Genomic DNA, 26290 nt, shown 5'->3' with positions numbered 1-26290 from the left:
AATCCACCCCTGTAGCTCCCTACTACCAAAGCCTTGCCATGCAAACCAAATACAGTCAGCTAAGATTGAACTTTTTATCACTATGACTTAACAAAGTTTTTTCAGAGACAATGATTTTCAAAATACAATATTCTTGTGGAGCTACAGCTTTGTTCCTTATTTTTGGTATATACCATTGTATTTATTAAATTTTGTAGGATACCATTTATTTAGAATTCTTCAGTCTTTTGGTCATTCACACAGGTTTCCAACATTTATGTAATTAGTCACAGATAATTTTCAAAACATTAAAATCCATTAGATTGAATCTTGAGCTTTGCAAATCTCTTGATTTATGTCTTATTTTCAGTGATTTCTACATGTGTCCACTGCTATTCATTATTATTATTTGTAGCATCAAATAGGTTAAAATAAATTTGCAAACACCTGTAATTTGAAAAGTGAGTATTAGCTGCCATCTCTCATGTCTGGGACTAGAATCACAGGTTGTTATGAACAACAGATTTATTTTTAAGTCTCTCATGTTTTCAGAAATTGAGTTCAAGGAGGGTGAAACACAGCACTTTGTGGAGATTGAAGTTCTCTTTGATGGAGTAAGGGAGATGAGAGAAGCCTTCACTGTCCACCTGAAGCCTGATGAGAACATGGTTGCAGAAATACAGGTAAGAAGTTCATGCAAAGTCCTGAACAACAAAATCTGGTAAACAGACCTCTTACTTTCTGGCTCATCGTTTTACTCTTCTTTTAAGGTTTATTCACATCATCTTGGCTTGTATATTAAAAGACAAAAAGGCCATCCTTTTTACAGCTGTCACAGTAACACCTAAACAAAACAGTTTGTTGTCAAGGCAGTGATGTTGATGGGGCCACAGAGTCAATGAGAGACTGAAGTCTTCAGGGTGTCGTTCCAGACATATTCTGCTCATATAATCAGTTTCTAAGACTGTCCTCTTGGAAACACTCTCTGGGAATACAACCTCTATGTTGTAAAAAGAGTAATTTCAGGTGAAATATGACTTCTGCTGTCAAAATCATGTTAATATTATTGTGTAAGATGAAATAACCTCACATTCTTGTTATTTAGTACTGTATCTTGCATACGTTTAATTAAAACAGTATACTCCTCTGATTTGGCATAAAATGTGCTTGAAACTCCCTGTCTGCTTCATCAGTGTCACACCATACATAATCTGACTCCAGACAGCCAGACAGAAGAGGCATAGCCTTTACTGATGACAAACGCCATTTCCACCAGGCATTAAAGCATACACTGCATATAGGAAGTTCTACCAGAATACTGAAGTGATAACAAAACATCTGGGAGACAAGGTTAAGGGTCTGGGATCTTCACTCTTCTGAAAAGAAAAATTTCATTTTAGCTCTTCCTTTTGCACTCTGCAGTGTACTTTCAGTGCTTGAACCCTTTCTCAATAGCTCATCCAGTTGAGGTTTTAGAACTTCTTTTGGAACAATGTTTAGAAGGCTAGATATATTCTGATCAAGCTCCAGAGCTCCAGCTTGTTTATTTAAGTTTTCACAGAGAACTGATTCTGTATTTTTCATTGTCAGACAGCCAAGGCCATTGTTTACATCGAAGAAGTGAACAGCATGGCAGATGTCACCTTTCCCTCTGTCCCTCAAGTTGCATCTCTCTTGATATATGATGATACTTCTAAAGCCAAAGATAGAAGCAGTCCCATTGCTGGCTATCCTGTTATCTGTATCACAGTGAGTATATCTGTGAAAAAATGGAACAAAATCAGTATATGGATTTTTTTCAGTGGATTTTACACACCCAGTATCAATCCATATGGTGATGAGTCACACATATTAGTCACACATATTAGTTCAAGCTAGAATTATCCTTAGAGCTAATCTAATTTGTCTGGATAATGAATTCTTTTTCAGGAGGAGAAAAAGCATAGAAAAAAAGATGTTTCACTTGTTCCTCACAAGAACAGTTTGATATTGATACTCATACTGTATCTGTGATAGCATGACCTTAGTATTTCCTGCTTTATCCTGCCTTAATTTGTAGAGTTAATATCACTGGAGATAACAGATGAGCCATTGTTTTCAATGAGTGCCGTAAAAATGAGTGCTGAAGAAATACAGGCTTCTTTCATTTTTTTTCTTTAGTAGTTTTGCTACTGAAAAGTTTACATAAATATTCATATACCTTGAAGAATGTTTTGTCCATCTTCAATTTTTTTCTCACACATTCCTTTTGCACAGGAATGTCACAAGTTGAATGGTTCTTCCAAATAAAAAAGAATCAAAGAAAATAAATCTTTCAATGCAAAGTGTATTTGCAGAATTAGATCAAAGGGAGAAGTTAAAATTAAAGTAGTACATGGGAGTGTAGTTTTTGCCTTCATAACTATGCCACATTTTCACCTATAAATCAATTTAAAATATTTTATTTCAATAAGTCTACTTAGATATGCCCTTTAATCTACCCTAGCAGTGCTAAATACATCACTGTCAAAATAAGTTGATTTCTTATGAGATTTAGTGGGATTGTCAGTTCCATGTTGTTGAATTTTGTGACTCTTGATGACTTTTCTTAACACATCTGCCTTGTTCTGCAGGCCTGTAATCCTAAGTACGAAGACTTCGACAAGACTGGTTCTATATGTGCCAGTGAGAGCATCAACAACACTCTGACACAGTACAGGTGGCTTGTAAGTGCCCCCACTGGCCCCGATGGTGTGACCAGCCCCATGAAGGAGGTTGACTTTGACACCTTCTTCACTTCCTCTAAGATGATCACACTCGACTCCATTTACTTTCAAGCTGGTTCTCGTGTCCAGTGTGCAGCTCGGGCTGTGAATTCAGATGGGAATGAGGGTCTTGAGCTTATGAGCCCTATTGTCACTATAAGCACATCAGAAGGTAAGCCGTCATCACCTACTGCAAGATTCACAGGTCTCTTTTGAATCCCAAATTCAGTCCTAACAGAAGCTGGTTACATGATCAGGTTTTTTTACATTACCATGTCAGCTTTTCTTCTGTTGTTCATAGAGGTGGTGCAAAAAACTCTCTTGACACAGTACAGCATTGTATAAAGAAAAATTTTTCCTCTCTCCTAATTCTCCATGTCTTTAAATAATAATCCACGTAGCAAATTTGTATGTTCATGAGAACAGTGTATAACAGGCGGTGGAATTAGTGAAACCTGGTTTCTGTTGACTCTTGAATTCAGCTGCAGTAATGATGCAGTACAGCCTCAGCTCCTGTTAGACACTGGAGAATCCCCATGAGAGTGGCATAGGAAAGCCTAGCCAGAAGACAAAATTCATTTGGCATTCAGGCCTCACTGGACACCTGAGAATTGATTTCTTCCTTGACTAAAGACTAAAGCAACTAGGCCAAATAACAGATCATGGACAAAATGTTTCCCTGGTCAAAGCATTCATAATTATTCATCCTTCTTGTTGTATGAAACAGAGTGGCTTTGTTGTTGTAATAATGCATTATTTGGATTGCACTTGACAAATTAGCAGAGCTAATTAGCTCAGGCTCAGGACTGAGTTGTCATGCATAATTTAATTCCAGTACCTGAGCTAACTTGTGATGTGGAACGAAGAAGTGCAATGATCAAAGCAACCTACAAAAATCCTGAATATTTTCCATTTTGATGATGCCTGACCTCCAGTGTATAAACCAAACTCTCAAAAGGAATTCAACTAGTGAAAAAAAAAAATGTATTTAGTCTCTTTAGCAATGTTATTTACATTTGAGGAAAAAAAAACCTAAGACCACCAACCAAACCAACCAACCAAGAAGCTGCCATGTGCAGAAAAGAAATTTGTTTCATCCTGACAAAAGTTTCCTGCTTGGAGATGTTGAGCAACATTGGCTCCTCCAGAGCCAATGAGCTCTCCAAGAGGAGGGCCCTGCCTCCTCTTTTCTTGAAATCCCTCAGAAATGGTCAAAGAGAACTGTTTTGATTTTCCACATCTGCTTGTTTCTTACTTAGAGTACCTTGTAATCCTTTGGCCATCACATTATAAAGCAACCAGAATGCAGACACTACTGCATTGACTAGAAGTTGCATACATCTCAGATCATATGATTACAAACCTAATTTTCTAGTCCTACAAACTTGGACTAGTACTGCAACACATGGAACTAACACTGGAAAGGATTTCCAAAGTAAGTTACACGTTCCCCTTTCTTGGAAAAATTCAAAATTCAAATTACCGAGGCTTTAAGCAACTTGATCCAGCTTTGAAGCTGGCTCTATTCTAAGCAGAATATTTCTACATGTCCTGTGACACAATCTTTCTAACTACACTTTTGTTACTGGTGGATCAGGAGACTCGTGAATTTCTGGGAGGGCATATCACTGCATACTCCAATCCAGTGCCAAAACCAACTGAACACTGGTCAGGTATCTTCCATAACATTAGGCTGGTGGGAGAATTTAAAACATATGCCTCTGAAGACCTCTGTAAGAAAGTATGGCACTTGGGACTGGCTTTGCAAGTAAGGTTGACACATGCAACTGAAAAGACACCGATTCAATGTCATCACCTTATTCTGAAAATGTGATCCTGTTGATCAAGTGATCATTTCTGTTTGAATCCTCTTTTGCATAAATTCCTGTTGAAACCTCTGGAAAATATTTCTCAAAGTATTTACTTGTAATTAAAGAAAATCTTTGTTGTTTTGGATACCTGTACCATGGAAGAAAAGTACATCTTAAACAGTGGAAAGAAAAGTATAGATTGTTTCCTATGGACATAAAGTAAGGTTGCTTTCTTTTTTTTCACTAGGTCTTTGTCAGCCTCGTATATCAGGAGTGGTTGGAGCAGAGCCATTCTCTGCCAAACTGCGCTACACTGGCCCAGAAGATCCTGACTATGCCAACCTCATCAAGCTGACAGTCACAATGCCACATATTGATGGTATGAGAAAATCAGCTGTGGAGTTGGGAGAACTTATACAATATGCTGTTATTTGAGCTATTTTACTGGTCAGGTTATTTTAAACAGACAGGTTAATAATGTAATCTTTTAACAGTAGGACCAGAGAAAAATGTTACAAGGTCCATAAGATACTGTATTGGTACATAGTCTCTGATGTGAAGAATAGCATTTTCAGATTAACTGCATCATTTACATAAATAGGGCTCGACCTAAGTTTTGTAAAGCTCCTTTGAAGTGCATAGAAATATACCGTTTAATTACTATTCACACTATTTTTTATTTAATAATATGTTGTATAATAATATATCTAAATATTAATATGCTTAGAAATATTTTATTTGTCATTCAGAGTATACAGACGGTTATTGTGGGTAAAATTCTCATTCATACTTAGCATATAAACTTTCTTTAAATTTTGAAGTACAGTAATTGCTGTAAGTACAAAATGCGTACAAAAGAATACTGCATAACATGCTTGGTGTTTGACAAAGTCTGGCTAAATTAAGGAGGTCTGACAACTGACATGTAGTGATAGTGCTATAAATTAATGTTTTTAGGCATGCTGCCTGTTATTTCTACAAGAGAGCTCTCCAACTTTGAGCTGACACTTAGCCCTGATGGAACTAGAGTTGGAAACCATAAGTGCTCCAACCTGTTGGATTACACAGAAGTAAAGACCCACCATGGTTTTTTAACTGACGCTACCAAGAATCCAGATGTGATTGGAGAGACCATTCCCTATCAGTACAGCCCAACAATTAGAGGCTTCAATACCTTGCGCTTCTACCGCAACCTGAACCTGGAAGCCTGCTTGTGGGAGTTCATCAGCTACTATGACATGTCCGAGCTCCTCACAGATTGTGGAGGCACCATTGGCACAGATGGACAGGTATGGGACGTGATTTTGCACTGTATTCTTGTAATAAAATATTTCCCTTATGATACATCTGTGCTAGTAGAAATAAGAGAATCATTTGTTCTGAAAGAAATTTGCTATGATTTTCTCCCAATACAGTTCTGGAGTATTTTGGGGCAAAACAATCCCCCTTTTACTGTATAGTGAGCCAACTTAGTCTTTTCTTAAAATTAAAGCCTTCTGAAGAATTGCTTTTAGCACATAGATAGCACTGGGGTATTTAATATTAATTGTAGTATATCTTAAAAAGCAGTTTTAAAACATTGTGGAGAGATTTTTTGCTAATAACAATGGACTGCAGTGTCCTACCAGCAGCTTGGCTTTGCTAATCTGTTGTTCCCTGGGTAAGATGACCCATCAGTGCAGCCAAAAATTACTAGTAGAGGAAGTAAAAAAAGCTGCCAATATGGAATGGTTGAAGAACAGAGCTGTGAAACTGGTTGGGGAGTTAAAATAAGCAAGAGATTAGAGAGAACTTGAGGTGTACTTTGGAAAATTATTTCTAGAAATCCATAGTAATGTGGAAAGAAAAGGGTGCAGGCTTTCTTCTGGAACAGTGACAGTCAAATTAATCCCTGGATCTTCCCTGTATAATTACTACATAAGCCTGTCTGATCCCACTCTGGCTCTGGAGTACAGTGGCTGTAACTATGAAGTTTATGTACAGAAAAATATATTTGGGGAATAATCCTACAGGGTGGAAGGAGGACTCATATCACAGAAGTCCATCCACAGCTAACTCACTGTCCTGGTACACTAGCGTTCCTTGTTGAACCACTATGAAAAGAATGAGCCTGCTTTGTGAAATGGCCATAATTTCTCTGCTCTTCTGACATTTTTCCAGGGATCCACCTGCTATGAGACCTCAGTAGACTTATTTGCCAAATTCTTCTTTTTTTAGTCCCAAATGGCATAAAGCAGATGTGGAAAGTGTGTCATTGCCCACAGAAATATGTAAGCATGTGCAACAACAGAGCTAATGTACTACTAAAAGCGTGGTCATCGATGGACATACAGATATCTAATCAGATAAACTGTTTTCTTTTTTGTTTTGATTTTGTTATAATTACATGCCTAAAGTCCACCTTACTCCATGAGTTTTCATAGTAATCATACAGTCAGTTTGCTGGACAAGAAATTGCACCAGGATCTCTTCAGCACTTGGTTAACTTCTTAACATTCTACCCCTCTTAACTAGAGATTACATACTCTAAACCAGAAGATGAGAATAAAATGGAGCCTCTGCCCATCTCAGATACAAAGGCCTTGATGGACATGTCATCTCACTGCTTTGTCATCAGTTCTGGTTCCTTGTCTGTTACAGAGACCATTTCAAGGTCTGTGCCTTCATGTTGGAAGCTCATTGTCCATGCTCTGCTTGGGCTTCACCTCTGCTGAAAGCAGATCCTCCTACAGGTGCATTCCATGAGATCTTTGAAGCTGTCAGAGGGAAAGGGAAGGCATCCAAGTGTGGGATGTAAACCTTACACATTCCCACAAGATAAAAATTGCACTAGTCTTCAGTGTTCTTAGAATGATTTCATTTCTTCGTTTCTTAGACTCATCCTTCCTTTGACTATCTCCTTATGCCCAGGCAATGTGCAACTGCAAATTCTTATTTCCCGTGCAAAACAACCATAAGTACACACAACTTGAAGCATCTGTATGAAGCTTGCATATGAAGCTATGCAAGCCACTTTTCCCTCAGTGAAAAGGAAGGAAGACATGGTATGAATCCATTTTAAATACTTCTGTGTCCTTTAGACAAAAGGCTGAATAGATGCTTTAGACAAATATGTATCTAAATAAAACCTATTTATGTCTCTGTTCATATAAACAGAGGAGGAAATAAGTACCATTGCAATATTTTAGTAAATAGGAAGAATCTGTGTATTCAGTTTTGGAGGACATGCATAAGTGGCAATGTGGCCAGAGAAGTGAGCTGTACTTTCCTGAGGCTTCAGAAGTATTATATACTTGATGTAAGTTCTCTCATTTACAAGCAGAGAGGGATCAACATGAGCTGTGAGAGCCATGAAACTGCAGCTGAGGTCATTCTTTACTGCCTTCTAGGTTATGGAAAAAAGGTTACAGTATGTTAAGTGAAATATCAAGCTGAATTACTTCTAGCAGTGAAACATTTCCCTGCAGCCAATATGCGCTTCACTGCCCTCCCTGTTTTCCCCACCTCCATTTAATTCTTCTCCAGGTTTGGTCTTTATCTTCACATGACCTCTCCAGCTGAGAGGGGAGGCAGTCAGTGCCCTATCTCTGTGGTTGTCACCATTGTTGTTTTTTTCTCCTTCAGTGAACAATTAATAATCCTCTTCTGTGAGCGGAAAACTGGCAGCTATGGTTTTCACCATTTTTTTAAGCAGACAAAGGAAGCTTAAATTCTATTACACAAACAGAACAGATAAATAACAATAACACTCTTACCATATCCTGCTACCACTGCAAATTTAATATCTTGAATTTACCAGATACTTTGGCTAGAACTTTAGGCTCAAAATATTGTTTCTTGATTCTAGTTCTCCAGTACCTGTGTGGTCAAAGACAGCCATGTTGATTCAGACAGTAAGATTTCACACTATGAGCTGGCAATATCTTAAATGATAAGGACCTTCACTTAATGGGAGCTCCTGCTATGGTAGGGGATGAAGATGAACTTTAGTAAGCAAGCAGTAAGGTAGGAGAACTGCAGCTGGTGCAGTTCTTCTGGCACAGCTCCTAGTATTTGCTGAAGGCTGCAGCTGTCTTGGCCAGTTCCCATGAACTCATGAACTGTCATAATACATACAGAGAAGGTCTTAGTTTTCTCTTTTTTTTTTTCTTTTCTTTGAGGCCTTTTGATTGTGACCCACTCTCTTTCTCAATTATTCTGTGCATGAGCAAACCCTGTGTGAGCTAGATGCAGCACTCCTTTCAGTGTACAGAGTGACGGTTTGTTCCTGGGGTCTGCCCAAAACTGAAAAAAACAGGCATTTATTGTATCTAAACATGGACTTGGATGTGCAGTTTAAAGAACTTCTACCTAAAATTAAAGACCTGCTCCTCCTTAAATTGAGCTAATTAATTTGGATTAGAGTTCTGTCCTTGTTAAGTTCAGCTATGATGATTAACAGTTTTCTTTAGGACAACCTGCAGTCACAGTCTAAAATTCAGTGTCTACATTTGGATATGTACAGGCCTTTGAAAAGGGGAACTCACCTATTTGAGGGCAGTGTTCCAGTATTTTCAAGTAGCTAACAAAGGTTGGGTTTTACTTCATGGGGACATTGTGAGAGTCAAGTATTACAGACATCTCACATTCTCCCAACACAGGTTCTAAAACACTGACAGATATTCATGAAAGGAAGTGAAAAAATGAGACAGTGAAAACCAAGCAAGTGACCGTACTTTAATGAAGTGTACACTGAAGTACTGACCTACAATTATTTCATGGAGTGTGAAGTGTCATTTGATCCTGTTTCCCACTGTTATACCTGTTTGCTGTAGCCAGGCAGTTTGGCATCTGAAGGCTTCTGTGTGGTTCTGGCCAAGTATTTATATATGGATGTTTCTTTCTGTAGTCTCAGTCCATTGCCAGACTTGGAATTGGGAAGCAAGGAAATTACCATTCAAACTAATTTTATTAATGACAGCTCATTAATCAGGTCTTTTATAGGAGCAAGAAGGTGAAGAACATGTAGTAAAATACTTGAATGTATAACTTTATACCTTGAAATTATGGTAATTGAGTATGGCTGAACAGTTCACTTTTCTCTCTTCCAAAACCAGTTATTTTTGGCCCAAACTGAAAATGTCTTTCTTCCAATATGTTCGGGTCACATTTATGCTATACATTTTATGGCACTGAGCATTTCAAAATCCCCTCTGCAAACAGGTTTTAAAATCACTAATGTACTGCTGCACCTTATATGAGGCAGCCTGCAGAGGATTTTTATTACACAGAAACAGTATATTTCCAGCTTTATTGGAACTAGTTTTACCAAAATTGTACTATAAGATGAAAACTCACCTATTCTGAAAATCTCACTAGATGTTGTAAAACGCAAACAGACAGAAATGTCTGTTTTCATATTTTTATATTCACTTTAGCGACCCCAGTCAAATTTAAGAAGGCTCTGCAACTCATGTTCCCTTGACATGGAACCTCACTAAAAGACAAACATTTTTTTTCTCTAGCTGCAAACGTGCATTTAGTATGCTGTAAAGAAAAAAAAACTATAAAGTGAATGCACCAGCTGTGTAACAAAGTCAGAGGTTACATTTTTTCAAGAGACTGGCATTTCAAGGCTGTATTGCATTCTCTTTTCCATTCAGACTTCTTTAAACAAACCTGCATTGCATTTCACCTGTGACCTACCTGTCTGGGTGTCTTCTTAGTGCCAAATCTTAGTTTTGCCTTACTGACATTGTGTAAACAGTTAATTGATAACATTGTTAAACTTGCGTGACTCAAATTCACAGACATCACAAGTAAATGCAATAGAAAATGAGATTTAGGGTAATTTGGAGAATAAAAATACAATTTTCATGTAAATCCTGTTTCATTGAGATACACAAAATAAAACACAAACTTTTGTTATTTCTCATGTCTAATTTTATCAGTACTATAGATGTACACAGAAACACATACACTGACAAGCTCTGCCCTCTGGAAATGTAAGCCAGCTAAATAAAGCATGCTATAAATGTAGAATAGAGTCCATGCCACAAATCCTTTATTCAAAATATTTTTTATTGTAAATATTTTAAATTGTTATGTGACAGATTCTCAAAATAATTGTGTATTTTACCTAATGAAGTTTGACAGATTGCATCTGAAAGGGGAAGAAAAGAAAAGCACATATAGAAACTCCCATTAATACTTTCTAAATCTTAAATGGGAATTGTCAGTATTCTAAACCAGACCTTATTATCTGTGATAATTTATCTCACAAAAACAAGTATGAAACGCTATTTCTTAGATCAATGTATATATCATGTTCTGCTCTCACACACATGAATTTTGAGGTGCACCGTTTGACTATTTTTTATCTAAATTTTTCCAGATATTATCGGTAAGAGTCTGTTCCCTCCTTGGAACAATTGTTTTCTTCTGTCTTCTCAGGTTCTCCAGACCTGGCATTGTCATGGAGTATGAGACACCATTTCCCCAGTTTACCTGGGATGTAGCTGTAGTCTGTATTTCTCTCCTGAGATCAGAAGACTAAAATTCACACCAACTCATTATTGTTTAAAACCAATGTTACTGAATGTAATTTTGTCAGTGTAACTGGTAAAATCTCCTGTGCATATGATGCATGGGTACATAATGCACCTGTTCTGTCTCTCCATAGCAGTTAAGCTGACCTGACACTTACACAGCTCTAAGTCACCCTTTTGGTTTCATCAGTGTCACATTGAGATATAAAATGAACAGCTGGCTACTCCCAATAGGCTTTGCATGAAGTGCTGGAAAAGAAAGATAACTCAATGGAAAGAATGTTTTCTCATGTTGGTCTAAACAGCATTATTAGGAGGGCTGGAGAAGTCAAACTCCTCCATCTGTGTAGCACATTCCATTGATTCATTTTGGGGAGTGGGGTGGGTGATGTCTGCTCACATTGACACAGCTTTCCTCTGCAGTTGACTTCCTCTTTGTTTTATTTTTACGATATCAAAAAGATCCTTTCATATACTGTGTCTTGAGATGTTTCTCTTCTGCCTACAGAAGAGTAGATTCCCCCTTGTAGGAATGAGAGGCTCTTAAAAGTTTTCATTTACTGTTAGAGATAATTATTTATTCAATAATTCTCTGACTATCAGTGTTGTAGGTTTGCCTCCAGACCTGCAAGTCCATTAGTGCCAGTAGAAGGATTTGTGTGCATAAAAACATAAAAACTCAAGGAACTTTTAGCAACAAATTCTTCCTTCCCCATCCATGCCACGAATCACGCATAAGGGCTACAACACTGATGGAAGAACATGAGTGCACAAATAAATTCCTAGGCTGAGGCAAGCAGTTCTGCTGCCCAGATACCTCTTTCAGGTTTTACTAAAAGGGAACAACCTTTTAAATTGTACAGTCCTAGAAGTGGAGAGATTTCAGATTTCTCCCCAGAGTAGGGGTAATATGTCAAAGGAGCAGTATTCCTAGCAGACTTGACCCAGAAGGGATTCTACTGCTAGATTTTGACCAGTGCAAATAAGCTGAGGTCTCTAACACTATGGTCCCATCAAATGGAGGCAAGAAAACCCTAAAATGTGGCTTAGAAACCTCATTAGTGGATTGCTTTGTGTAGAGTAGTTTCAGTGATACATTGAAAGCCAAGAAAAGCTTTGTAATGAGGGGTGTTTTTTTAGCTTGATGTGTCATAAGGAATGGTGCTAGAAGGAGTTTTGTGGATCCAGGCCTCTGCCTTAAGTCTATATAATGTTATTCCAACACTAGTAAACTTAATCTAAAACCTAATAGGATTTCATGGCCTCACTATTCCTGCGGAGTGCCACCACTGAGGGCTGGAAACTCTTCTGGTTTGTCATGGCCATCTTATGGCCATTTGTTCCCTTGTCTGCACTATCTTTCATCATCAGTGGCCCTTCTCTGCACTTAGTGTCCTGATGTATATAGACAGCATTCTTACTCCCTCTCAGCCTTTGTTGTACTGGGCTCAACAACACTGCTATTTTAGACCCTTCTCATCAGATAGTTTTGCCATTCCTCTGATTATGTTGATTTCTTTTTCTGCAGTCTACAATGCAAATTAGACTTGTTCAAGCATGGATGATCAAAGCTGTTCCAGATAAGCTCTCACTAGTGCTCTGTATAATGGCATGCATGCTTCTAATTTCCACCCCATTCCTCAGTTTATCTTAGGATCATAGCACATGGAAAGGGTAGGAAGGTCATAGTTATGATGTGATCAACACACATAACAAAATTTCTTTCCCCTCTGTTATGTCTAATGAAAGTCTTTCATTTCTACAGAAATCCATATGACTAGTTTCTATTACCTTATACTTTAAGCTATAAGATTTCATCTCACTGCTATTATTCTAATCCTCAAGGTCATTAAATTCTCACTTTGATATTCCAGTCCTCTACTTTGTCATTAAGCATTATGTATGCTTCTATTTAAGAAAATAATGGGCGTATATTAAATCCTGTTCCACATACTTTTGTCTCTTCCTTATAAGCAAACTAAATTTCAGATCTCTGACTTCAGTGTCTAATTCTTACTGTACAGCATCCAGATATAGAACAAAAAGGGAGAGAGAAAAGCAACACAGTTTGTCTGGGATGACCTTACAATAGTGATGCATTTTTTATACAATTAAATATATTCATTCAGTTCTTAATACTGGTCCAGGAAATTTTTGAGGTTACTCCTGAATCAAAGGCAAGCCATAAGACACTCAAAAGCTGCATCATTGCTATATATTTTTGTTTAATAGAAGTGAGAATATCATGTTGTTGCTTGGAACAATTTAGTGAATCTGTGTCCAAAATAATTGCTCAGATACTCATGCAGGTATTCTAAAGATAAACTTGCAACTTAAAGGGTACTAAACAATAACATTTTTTGTCTAACTTTATTTGGTCATCCAATATATAGGGAGAACTTTTTTTTTCTGTTCCAAACAGAAGTTCTTGATTTTATGTAAAACCAACAAAGCATTAATATAATCTACAACTGTAGCATCTCATCTACCAGTCTGTGTTAGTATTTTATTTTTCAATGATGCCAGATTCTTTTCAGTGGTGCCCAGTGACAGGACAAGGAGCAATGGCCATAAACTAAAACAACATGGGAAAGACCATGAGAGGGTGGCAGAGCACTGGAACAGGCTGCCCAGTGAGGTCATGGAGTCTCCCTTTCTGGAGACATTCAAAACCCACCTGGACATGTTCCTGTGTAACCTGCTCTAGGTGCCCCTGCGTGGCAGGTGGCCTGGACTGGGTGATCTCCTGAGGTTCCTTCCACCCCTAAAATTCTTTGATTTTGTGATACTGTGTGTTTCCAAATGATTACTATCTAAATGCTAGCTCGTATTATGGAATGAGTCAAACAATATAAGTCAAAAACATTTTGTTAGCACAGAGTGCAGATCAAGGAGAATCACACATGAAAGTGAGTTATGGCTATGAACATTTGCCTTAATGAAGTCCTTAATTAGGTCAAAGTATTTAGTGAGTGCACACAGCAAATTTGTGATCACATTATATTCGTAAAGGTTCTGTCAGGCATTTCAAAGTGTAAAGCAGCTAGAAGGTGATGGTCATTCAGCCCCATGACTTGCTGGTTGAACCCAACTTCCTTGTAAACTTCCTTGACTACTGGAGATTTTTGATAGTGTAAAACACTCTTTAGAAGGATGTAAGGTAATCAGGGAAATGTTCAGATGTGCAAATTTATATATGGAATTTCTGTTGGAACTCAATCAGAATTCAACAGCTTTTATGACTTTGAAAAGTTTCCCACTGGGAGATGATCTCAACGTCTTTCTTACCATGTATTTCTAAGAAAATCCAAAATTATTTAAAAGGATCTGGATTGCACATTTCAGAGATATGTGAGTGACAAAGTATTTGTCACCAAACATAAAGTCTCTTCAGACAGGCTTAGATCCATGTATCATGAAGGGCTATCTTTAGAGGTGACAGTTTACTGACACTATTCTTCTGTCTTTTTTCATTAAAAGTATGCATAAGGATATGTAATTCTTTCATAATTACAGCACAATTGTTTGGTACAATGCATAAAGAAAGGCTCTATTTTTAAATCCATATCAGCTTGAGTATTATTTTTAGCTCTTCCAGACAGTAAAGAAGAGTATGATTTCTGTGTTTGCATGCAGCGTGTTAGCTATTATCCGTGCACAGAGGAAGAAAGAGTTCCAGAGGTGGCTAAGTAGAGTCCAAGGACTCAGTCTTGCTATGACATCTGAGCAATTCCAGCATCTTCCAGAAGAGCTTCTTAGTTGATAGTAACAAGAATGTAAACAAGAGTTGGTTAAGGCACAACCATAGAGCAAATGCAAAAGCATATTTGAAAAATTTCTAAAGCCTTCATTTGTAGCTGTGCTGTTCATGTACTAAAAAAACCTGAAAAAAAGTGATGAGTCAAAATTCAGGGGGTTTATGTTTTATCAGTTTGAAGTACAAAGATGAAACTTGAAGGGATGTAAGCTCAGCTGAAAACCAGTGAAACGTGGTTTTGCATTTCATCTGTAATTTACAAAAAGAGAGAATTTGCTTGAGTCACAGTATTTATTTCAAGTTCTGTCTTCCCTTTCTCCTGCATTTAGCTTGCCTGTGCAATGCTGCCATTCATGATCACTAACCCCGATATACAATTCTGGTTTTTATAGGTTCTCAACCTAGTGCAGTCCTATGTCACGCTGAGAGTCCCTTTGTACGTCTCTTATGTTTTCCACTCTCCAGTGGGTGTCGGGGGCTGGCAGCATTTCGACCTGCAGTCCGAGCTGCGGCTGACCTTTGTGTATGACACTGCCATCCTGTGGAAGGATGGCATCGGTAGCCCGCCTGAAGCTGAGCTCCAAGGTGGGTGTTGCGTTTCTTACCATAGAACTCATGCTCTGTTACTAGGAGTGTAGTCTGCACACAGTAGGATGGTTTTTCAATGAGTCCAACACTAAAAACAAATTTAATAATTTCATTTATTATTAATTGCAATCTGTCATTTCCTAGCACTCACAGGTGTCTGCTGGAGTTTTTATGAAAATCATGTAAAGTTGAGCTCAGCTCTTTTACTGCAAAGAAAGACAATTTTATTGTATATTTGAAGTACATGTGCAAAATTTAAAACCTTTGTATCTACTCAGAACTCAGGGTATATTATGTAACCAACTTCTGTTAGAACACAAGATGTTTACACTTTAATGAAAATAATTGAAGCTTTTCTGAGATACCATTTTTTTCTCACTATGAATGGCCAGTTTCAGAAACTTCTGATATTTTGAAAATGTTATAAAACATTAAAAAGAAACAGACCTATATAATGGGGGCCTGTCCTCTATGTGAGAGTAGTAAACTCTGAGACGGTCTACAATATGTTAAATACTGTCAGTAAATGTTTGTGAGTATAACTAGTCAACAAATAAAAATCTATAATTGCAGAATTTATCTTTTAAAAAAGTTAATTTACTTCTTACAAATAGTGACATACAGATGTATGTGCAAGATTAAAATATATAGTTACACCTGTGTGCTGCATTGTTCTTTTTATGCAAATTTACTTAATATTTCCCAGCATTACACTTCAGGTGTTTCCTATCTCTCTCCAGCTAAGGTAGAATATAGGTACCAGCTGTAATTATGTACATACACAATTTCAGGACTCCTGGGAACGTAAAATCACTTTTTGCTTCTGCTAACTCTGTATATGAGCTACAGAAATCTTTGCTATGCCATGTCTGTCCTTATGTTAAGAGCAGGAAATGAGGAGCAGCAAGCTGCAGTGCATGAAGAATGAAGCACGTGTCATGCCATGCTTAAAGAATAAGCCACATGCCACAGATCATGTGATGTGCTTGTCACCAAATAACAACCAGATCTAATCCTCTGTCTCAGCAGTTATGTGGTGCATCTATGCCACCATTTACCATCTTTAATTATTTTATTTCTCTGTTTAAGAAACTGATGGCTGCATCTTTGGAGATGCTGAACACTTTCAGTTCCCTTTGAAAACAACCAGTACAAAACAACCCTCAACATATCCCAGTCTCACTTGGGTAGTATTTTTTCAGCAGTGGTTTTCTGGGCAGGAAGGGGTTAATTACTTTCCAGTTTCTTTCCTTGCCTCTTAATTAATATAATTTTCTTACATAAATTCTAAGTAAGTCTGTAAAGCAGTCAAGGTCTTCTAAAGTCCTAACTCATACTTGAATATATAGTTATTTCTATTGTACCAAGAAATACGATTGGTACAGATGGTTTTGTACAGGTGGTATACATTGACACTGGTGTGTTTGATTTCCAGCACATTAATGGGGGAACATTCCTGTTTCCTTCTTTTTCCTGTCAAACAGAATGGTGATACATCACTGGCTGTTTGTAAGGGAGCACTGGAGGAAATGCCTAAACTCTAAAGCTTTGCAGAACTCCAGAAGAAAAGGGTCTTGGCTGCAAGCTACATAAGTAAACCACTTCTAGTTACAAGATCTTGTAATCTGAAATTAGAATACGTAAGGCCTGTGTTTTGTGCTAAATTCATGCCAAAAATTGCCAGCAATGCAAAGCCTGTCAGAAGGAGTTTTCACAGATTTCAGCACCCTAGAGCAGATTGCTGTGGAAGTCACTACCAGCTGCTCCAGCTGATGCTGATGGTTGCTGCCTTGGCACAGTAGGCAGGGAGGCACTGATAAAGGGCATCTCTGAAGCAGCTTTCATTGATAGGAGTCAGCTTGAATACTTGGTGAAAATAAAAGTCTTCATTCTGCAAATCCCCCTGGCAGCTGACCATGTTTCCTGAACCTCAGCACAGAGTGTTTTGTGGATTTTCCTGAGCATACTAGAGCAGCTGTGTGGGACCATGGTAACATGTAAAAGCATGGCTTTGTAGGGAAGTTTCCTGTATGCTTTGAAAGGTACATCACATCCTGAAAACTCAAGGCCTCACTGTGTAAGTTGTTGTTTGAGAAGAATCTGGAGTCAACCCAAAAAGTAGCAGTGGGCACACCAAACACGTGACATGGCAAGGGTAGATGAAAGAGTGGGTCTGGTGTTTCACAGGAGTGTGATTTCTTTGTCACCTGCAAGTGGAACACGCCTGTTAATTGGTTTCTGCTGGCAGGTTCCCTGTTCCCGACCAGCATGCGCATCAGTGAAGAGGGACGCTTGGTTGTCAACTTCAAGACTGAAGCCCGGTTTCATGGTCTGTTTGTTATGTCCCATCCTGGTAAGTGTAACCTACCCTTTAGCAGCACTTCAGAAATAAAGCCATCCTCCCCAAATTTGATACTATTCTTTTTTTTTTTAGTATTTCTGCTTCTGATGGCTGATTTTTATTTTTTTTAGTTACTATGCTGTTCAGATACAGATTTTTCTTCTGCTTGAGATTTCTTTACAACTGTATTCAGGTTGTCAAACTTGTTGAAATATACATTAATCCGATGGAAGGCAAATAGCTCCACTTGATCAAGAGCCTGATTTATGAAGGATGAAGATCTAGGCCATTGTGTCCATTAGGGATCTATAGATATATGTTTTAACCCCATAGTTACAATTACTATTTACTTACATTGCACTAGGAATTTAGCATTAAAATTTCTTTTCTAACTTGAAGCTTTTCTAGGATATTTAGACATTTTTCTGAAGCTTTTCTAAGATATTTAGACCTTTTTCAGAAAGCAAGAAAAAGTCTTGTGTGGGCATTGTATCAGTCTGTTAATATAACACTCTCACTGACATTCAGTTAGTCATTGCTGAGGACCTGTTCCTGCAATTTAATCTATTTACACCCCACTGCCTTTATTCAGAGTAATTACAGGTGTAAGACTCGGTCTACAGACATAAATCTGAGCATGAATGCCAGCCATGGAAAATAATATCTAACTAAATTAAATCTGCTGAACAACAGTGAGAAGAGAAAAAAATTAGAAAATCTCTTCTAGTTTAACTCAGGAGGTTTTAATGCACAAACTCCTTTATGGTGCTTCTACTTTTTCTTAGCTGTCCTCTAGTGTGTTTGGTTTTGCCTATAGGCAGAGACAAGTTTAAAAGAGGAGGGATTATAGATCTCTGCCATTCCACTCTCACTGTTTTGACTGTCTCTTAAATTTATCCTTCATGCAGTTCTCATTGTGTACAAAAGCAGCTGCTGAATAGACACTTGAACAAGAATCAAGGAGGCCCAGCTGAGCTGGGCCATTTTATTTTCAGTTAATAAAACCCAGTGCCCTGTGAAGGTGTTAACATCATCTATGGCATTATGGTTTATGAATCATTGAGAATGTTTCTCAGGCTCTGAGAGTTTGCAATGAAGCACTAAAGGTGACAAATCTGTCTCTTTGGCATGTTTCTAGCTTCATCTCTCACTTCCATGGTCATGTCAGCTGACCACCCGGGCCTCACTTTCAGCCTCAGCCTGATCCGAAGCGAGCCAACCTACAACCTGCCAGTCCAGCAGTGGAGCTTCCTTTCAGACTTCGCGGTAAAACCTCAGCCCTCACTAAGTCCTTGACTGCCCCAGCCTGTTATTTGGGATGCTGGTGGTACAGCTCCCTCTCTCTCTGTGTCCAGGTTCGAGACTATTCTGGAACGTACACAGTGAAGCTGATAGCCTGCACCACTGCCCCACATCAGGAGTACAGCCTGCCCGTGATCTGCAATCCTAGAGAGCCCATCACTTTTGATTTGGACATCCGATTCCAGCAGGTACCGTTCCAAGGACATCTTCGTCATGTTTCCTTTCTAATTTGATTCCCATTTGTTGGTCTTGTAATAATGGTGCTAGAAACGGAATTTCTTGCCAATAAGGCGTTCCTGAATTGATGGGAGAGCACATACTCCTCTCCTGCTAAATAACCATTGGTTTAGGGGAAAGTTACTGTGATGCAATAGTAACATTTGGGAATTCTTTTTTCTCTGTTAAATTTGGTAGTAAATAGTTTTATCAGATAATTAGGAAAATATAAAACTATTATCAGAAGGTTTTCATCTGACACCAAATCAGAGTTAGGTCTCTAGTATTAAAAATGGAACCTCCAGAGGAAAATGTATTCAGTCTTAAGATAGAACTTGTCTCACTAACTGTAGGGGGACATGTAGATAGGCAACACTCCTTAGCTTTAAAACTCACAAAAGTGACCAAAACGAATCTGAGCCATGCAATATGGACCATATGGAAGCATATGGTAACAGGCAAACAGCATACCTTTCACAAAGCCCAGCTGTGAAGCTCTATAGCTGGGAAAAAATATGGAGAAGTGGATTCTTCTGTAGAAAACATCGGTTTAAAAAAAAAAAACAACTGGAGGTCATGTTGAATAGTTAAGAGAACATAAACTGCCAGCTTTCTAGGTTATCGAAAGGGCTACTGTGACCTTGGGATGTGTAAGGAGGAAGTTATATTATTTCTGCTATTTGGAGCCAGTACAGCCAATCCTGGAACAGTGTGGCTGTGGTTTCATGCTCATTAATGGTATAGATTATGCTATTAAATCATCTTACAGAATAAATCCATATCAGACAGGGGTACACAATCACTTTTCTGTTGACTTAGCCAGAGTACACAAGGGAATGTATGCAGTCTTTATGCTTTCATTTGGCATTATGCCACCTGTGGGAGAACAGATGATTCCTGATAGGGCATTAAGTCCTGGCAAGGAAGAGAGATGATACATGATCTGATGTGAAACCTGCCTTCTCAGAGTTAATCACATTTCAACATTTTGGAGAAGTTTGAATGGAATGGGTGAGGGGAATTAATACTAGTTCAGCACTTCAGTCTTTGTCTGGCACTTCTAATCTACTTCTAGAGACTCTGAAGCAATTCGTAGCAATGCTAAATCACAACTTGTTCCTGATCCTAGTATGAACAATAAAGTGTTGATATTAGAAAGATCAAAAAACATGCAAAAATCATTGCAAAATGGGCCGAGTAGCCTAGGAAGAGACCTAACTTTTACCTGGAAGTAGCCTACAAGTAAAAGCTATGGCTAAGAATTAGAACTGCCATGGAATAAATAAATGGACACTGTAGGGGTTATTATATTAGATAAGGCCTTATTATATTAGATAAGGCCTATGGAAGTTTCAGGTGCATCAATTCAAAATAGGCATAAGTGCAAAGTTGCAACAATGTCACAGACTTTGGCCAGCTAAACCTCCATCATCAACAATTTTCAAACCAAGACCAGCTCTCTTTCTTGAGATACTCATAGTAAAACAGGCTTGGGCTTTCTGTGGCCCATCTGATCACAGATGGAAACACATGTCCCAAAGCAAGTCCCAAAAAAGCAGCAGTACAATAGCACAAATTCAGTAAGCAGTATTGAGCACTTTACCTCTAAGACTTTTTAGTCATTCTGCAAAACTGAATAAGCATTGGTATCCATTCTTTTACAAATAAGAAAATAAATACCGAAGGATCAGACTGAAGGATGCTAGTCCTTACACTAGGGAACACCTGATACCTTGCACAGGCCCACTGCATCCAGTCCTCTGGTGACCCATGCTAGAAAGACATGGACCTGTTAGAGGGGGTCAGAGGAGGACCAGAAAATTGGTCAAAGGGCTGCAACCCTGCCCTGTGAAGAAAGGCTGATTTGTGGTTGTTCAGCCTGAAGAAGAGAAAGAGCTAAGGAGACCTTAATTTTGGCCTTCCAACATATAAACAGGGCTTGTAAGAAAGACAGACTCTTTACCAAGAGCTGCAGTGACAGGATAAGGGGCAACTGAAAGAGAGTATGTTTAGATTGAATGAAAAGAAGAAACTTTTCACAATGAGGGTGTTGAGGTACTGTCACAGGTTACTCAGAGAAGCTGTGAATGCCTCATCCCTGACAGTGTTCAAGGCCAGGTTGGATGGGGTTCTGAGCAACCTGGTCAAGTGGAAGGTGTCCATGCCCACGGCAGAGAGGTTGGGTGAGATGATCTTTAAGTGTGCTCTGCAACCCAAACCACTCCCTGAAATCAGCGAGTGTATATGTCACAACTGGACCAAAAATTGGTTTTGACTGCAAAGTCTAATGATAAAATTATAAGGCAGGACAACAGTTGTGTCCCCAAATTCTTTGTCTAATGCTCCATCTCCTGTACTGAATTACCTTCTTGGGTTTTTTTATATGAGGCTTTTCATTTCCTTGGAAACTTTTCCTTCTAAATTCCTTCATAATTGTTTTCACTGGTCAAAAGTGAGGAACGATTTTAAGACTCAAGAAGAAAAATTATTTGGTGTTTCCCCACTGGTTCAACATTTCCTTTTTTGACATGTATCACCTGCATATCTCCTTTTTCCTCTCTCTGTGGCCCCTGAGGAGTCAAGCAGGTAGCCTGGAACTCTAGTGAGGATTGTGTTAACACCATCTCACTCTGGAATTCCCTGAAAAAGAAAAATATTCAACCACCAAGCTTTGCTTTATCCCAATTTTTTCCGCATCGCCTTTCTTTCAATGTGTATACCTATTTCCTGACAGAAGCCCTTCCATACTCAGGATGCTTGTTGCCCTGGGATGGACCAATCTCAAGAGTGCTCTGTTCCTTGAGGTACTGAGTATTACATGGGCTTTGATCCCATGGGTGATCTGCAGTGTCCCCACATCATCCATATGCAGAGTTGATGACCATGGTAAATAGGCAGAATAAACTGACAGTTGCTCTTCTCACCCAGGAGATCCTCACAGATTGTTTTGTAAGAACTCTCATATAAAATGTCTCAAATGCCCATAAAAGTAATTACACTTAAACTACTGTCCTAAATAACACAGCTGGAAAACAGTTGTGCTAAGCAAGTATTTGTGGAATTACAACCCAATGGCCTGTTTTTCAGGCATTTAGAAAGAAGCATTCCAAGGGAAGGAATTTTTTTTTTCTTTCTTTGTAAAGGCTGGGATATTCAGGCTCCTTTTCCTAAAGAGTAGCACTCCATTTATAAAAAGGTTTGAGCTGTACATTCTTCTTGCCAGATCCTGTTGCTTTGATAGTTTTGGGACTCTATTGTGAAATGGACCCTTGTCCATGAGCCAGAAAGAATGCTTTCTTTGTTGTTTTCTTTCCTTCCTGTCCACACACTTATACATATATATACATAAATATACATATATATGTGAGCTTTTTTTTATTTGTTTAGTGTCCTCTTGGAGGTTTTCTTTTAGGGTGTTTTTTTTTTTTTTTTTTTTTTTATATATGTGTCTTCCACGTTATTTCCTCAGGTACTTGCATCCTTTTGAACTTTAGGCTCCCCCAGTTCTTCGATTCACTGTATAATTTCCCTTTTATTATGCCATGTCGCTTTATAGTTTGCCTTTGTCTTGCCTCAAAACCGCCACAGCCTTCTTTCTTGTTTTATGGTCCCACGAAAAACTGCTGCTGAAAATATTGATTAATTTTATACTTTTCATGTAATCAAGGAAGAACCATAGATAAGTGTGTCAAATATATAAATACTATCATAAAAAGATGTTCAAATGATTTGGTGCATTTTCACGTGTTATCTGGTATATCCTGCAGCACATTAGAAGAACTGATACTTGCAAATAAATCTTCAGCAATGTGTTCTTTCAAATATTGACTGAGGGTCAGAAAGAGAGGCGAGACTTGTGTGTAAGAATGAAAATGGGATAGAAAAAACAGGCTGTGATGAGTCAGAGACAAGTTTTTGAGGGAAAAGTTTTCCTCATGTTACCCCCATACATAAGTTGCTCTGGACACCTCCTTAGCTGGGATGTTGAAAAATGTGGTGGGAAGCAACTAACCTAGAATACTATCAAATATCAGAGAGGCAGATAATCCAAAGGTTGTTTGCATATGAAATACATAGCAATATATATCTAATACCAGGAGATCTTTTTATTAAACTGTATTATTGCATGTAGATGTGCAGAGCTGATAAGTAATGCACCTTGGGAGAAGATCATGCTTTATTTTAAGAGTTTAAGAGTTTAAGATCATGCTATGTTTTTTTCATTAAAAAGTCTTGTTGAAGAGCCTTATGCTTTTGTGGTTTTAGGTCAGTGACCCAGTGGCTGCTGAGTTCAGCTTGAACACCCAGATGTTCCTCCTCTCCAAAAAGACACTGTGGCTGTCTGATGGCTCGATGGGCTTTGGGCAAGAAAGTGACGTTGCTTTCTCAGAAGGTATAATTGTGCATAGATCATGCACATTTAATTTGTGTTCCACACTATCAGGATCCTGTTGCTGTCTAGTAGTAAGGGTTTGTGCTTGTTGCACTAAGCTTTTTGACAAGGCTTTATTAGCTCAGTCCCAGAGCTGTGCTAAATGTTCAGTCTAAGCAGATGTGAACTGTGTGCACTGTTTACAGGTGATATCATATACGGTCGGGTGATGGTGGATCCAGTGCAGAATTTGGGTGATTCCTTCTACTGTAGCATCGAGAAGGTTTTCCTGTGCACAGGAGCTGATGGATATGTGCCCAAATACAATCCATCCAACACTGAATATGGATGCCTTGCTGATTCTCCATCCCTTCTGTACAGGTTTAAGATTGTGGTAAGTGCTCTAATTCTGTGAGGATGCAGAGATATGTATTTTAATTTTTTTTCTAACTTGTCTTTTATCCAAAACCCAACTGTTCTTTAAAATATTCTCAACAGCACCAAATTATGTTCTCAGTAGCACCAGGCTAAAATGAACTGATGGAGGCAGTATCTTGCCTTTTCCCTCCTGGTTCTGTTCTTTATCCTTCTGGGGGCTACCTTCAGTAAGAGTTGGACCCAAGTCAGAATCCCAAGATAGGCTTTTTCTCTGCCTTGTCTGTATCTATGGACCATAGAGAGAATTTCAGGAGACTTGCAAGTGAGGGATTGTAATTTGTTTCATGTTTAGCCATCTGAAATCTAGTGTATACTGCAAAGTTAGTCATCCAGGTTGCCTCTGTAGTCCACAGGTAAAGAGAAATACCTCTAAAGTCGGCTTGGATGATCTAATTTCCTTCCTGAACATAACTGTAGAGTAACCCGAGGTGACTGCAGACCTGATGCCCAACATTTAGAGTTAATTTTAAGTAAGATGATTATATAGTAATCTAAACAAATTTATGTGACTGTCTGTTAATGAAATGAAATGTAGCTTTTTTAGTCTGGGAAATAGACTTCTTACTTTCATTTCAGATCACATTTATATATCTTTTTTATTTAAGAATTGTACTATGGTTGCTCTCTAATGCTTTCCCCTTTTATTCCAAAAAGACAAGAGATTAGATAGAAGTTAGTACAAGCCAGACGGGACCACAACTGCTTCTCATGTCTTTTCTCTTGTAGTAGTATTTCCCTAGACTACATAAAATAACGTGTTCAAACTACGCAATTTGTACATTGCAAGTAAATGCTAAAACTGTTTTTCCTCATAGAAATAAATCTGAATTTTACAAACTTTTTTTTCCCCTCCCTGCAGGACAAAGCTCAGCCAGAGACACAAGCCACAAGTTTTGGAAATGTACTTTTTAATGCAAAACTTGCAATAGACGATCCTGAAGCAATTCCATTAGTTAAACAGCCAGGCTCTGATGGATTCAAAGTAGACTCAACTCCTCTATTTCAGGTATGATTTCTGTAGCTTAGTGGCAAGAGTACTGAACCAAGGAAGAAACACTTGCACAGCTATTGTTGTTAACTGTAAGTCAAATTGAAACCAACAGAACGATTTATTCTGATTCCAGTGACAATCAAACACAGTTATAGATGCTTAGAAACTTATACATATAAAATCTGGAACACTTATTAAAGTGTTTCTGTTGGGATAACCTTGCTTTTCTTTTGTATAATTAATTCCACATGCTAACCAGAAGTTATGCAAATTGTTCTTGTACATTTCTTTTAAGAAGTTAATAAGATTCTTTTTGCTCAACATTGTTTTATCGCTTCCCATCTCACTTCTCAAAGACAAATAATTAAAAATCATAAGCATTTATAGTAAGCTTCATCAAAATCAAGTTGATACTCAGGGTTTTCTGTACAATTCTTTCCTTGCAAACTTGTACAGTGTGAAGCACTGGAGAGCCTAAAAAATTGACAACTAAAGGATGCAACTACTTCTTAATTATATATAAACCTTCAGCTGTGTGCATTCAGCTCTTTCATCTATATAACCCAACCAAAAAGTTCTCTCTTTGCTATTTGTCTCTAGTATTTGCAAAACTGCAGCACAACTCAAGTGTATAAATTAGTAGGAAAAATATGAAGGAGACTTTGATTCTACTCTTGGCCACTTTAGTATTAAAGGTCACATTGTAAGCAGTACAGTACTTAACAAAAAGGCTTACTTGAAAGTATAAAAAGAGTTTCAAATCTGCCCCCAGGAAAATAGAATCTCATTTTTTACGTGAAGATGCCATGATTTTTGGTCCTCTTCCTGTCAAAAAAAATGAGAATATGAAGAAACAAACGTATATCCTGAAAAATACTTGGGAAACAAAGAGTAAATTAGAAAATGTGTTATTTCTCAAAATAACAAAACTGGGCTGCAACTATTCAAATTAACAGGCAGTAGCTTTAAGACAGTATTCAGACAAGCCTACTGGACCTTGTGGATGCCAATCTTGTACGTATCCAGGAAAGATGAGAGAAATTGAAGGAAAGTAGTATCATCTCATACAGATTGCAGGGACCCACACAATCCAGAGTGGATATAATTTTCAGGGACCTGTGGAAATTGACTGTTCTACACCCTGCTTAAAGCAGGGTCACCTACAGCAGGTTGCCTTGGACCATGACCAGTTGTCTTTTGAACATCTCTGTGGAAGGAGGCTCC

At 38.2% G+C, this 26290-nt stretch overlaps 1 protein-coding gene across 1 annotated transcript in view; it reads left to right on the top strand.

Moving 5' to 3' along the window:
• Positions 1–26290, top strand: part of FREM2 (FRAS1 related extracellular matrix 2) — a 118998-nt gene that overhangs the window by 91749 nt on the left and 959 nt on the right. Inside the window, exons 12-23 of the mRNA XM_041407346.1 lie at positions 532–662; positions 1570–1728; positions 2592–2895; positions 4782–4913; positions 5492–5823; positions 15211–15403; positions 17655–17759; positions 18886–19013; positions 19103–19237; positions 23532–23658; positions 23844–24031; positions 24935–25081. Coding sequence (XP_041263280.1) covers positions 532–662; positions 1570–1728; positions 2592–2895; positions 4782–4913; positions 5492–5823; positions 15211–15403; positions 17655–17759; positions 18886–19013; positions 19103–19237; positions 23532–23658; positions 23844–24031; positions 24935–25081 — 2081 coding nt within the window. The remainder of the gene's footprint in view (positions 1–531; positions 663–1569; positions 1729–2591; positions 2896–4781; positions 4914–5491; positions 5824–15210; positions 15404–17654; positions 17760–18885; positions 19014–19102; positions 19238–23531; positions 23659–23843; positions 24032–24934; positions 25082–26290) is intronic.

Source organism: Onychostruthus taczanowskii, unplaced genomic scaffold, assembly GCF_017590055.1.
Source record: "Onychostruthus taczanowskii isolate IOZ18803 unplaced genomic scaffold, ASM1759005v1 scaffold26, whole genome shotgun sequence".
Classification (NCBI taxonomy): Eukaryota; Metazoa; Chordata; class Aves; order Passeriformes; family Passeridae; genus Onychostruthus; species Onychostruthus taczanowskii.
The sequence above is the reverse complement of the archived record's forward strand: the minus strand, read 5'-3'. Positions and strand labels throughout refer to the sequence as shown.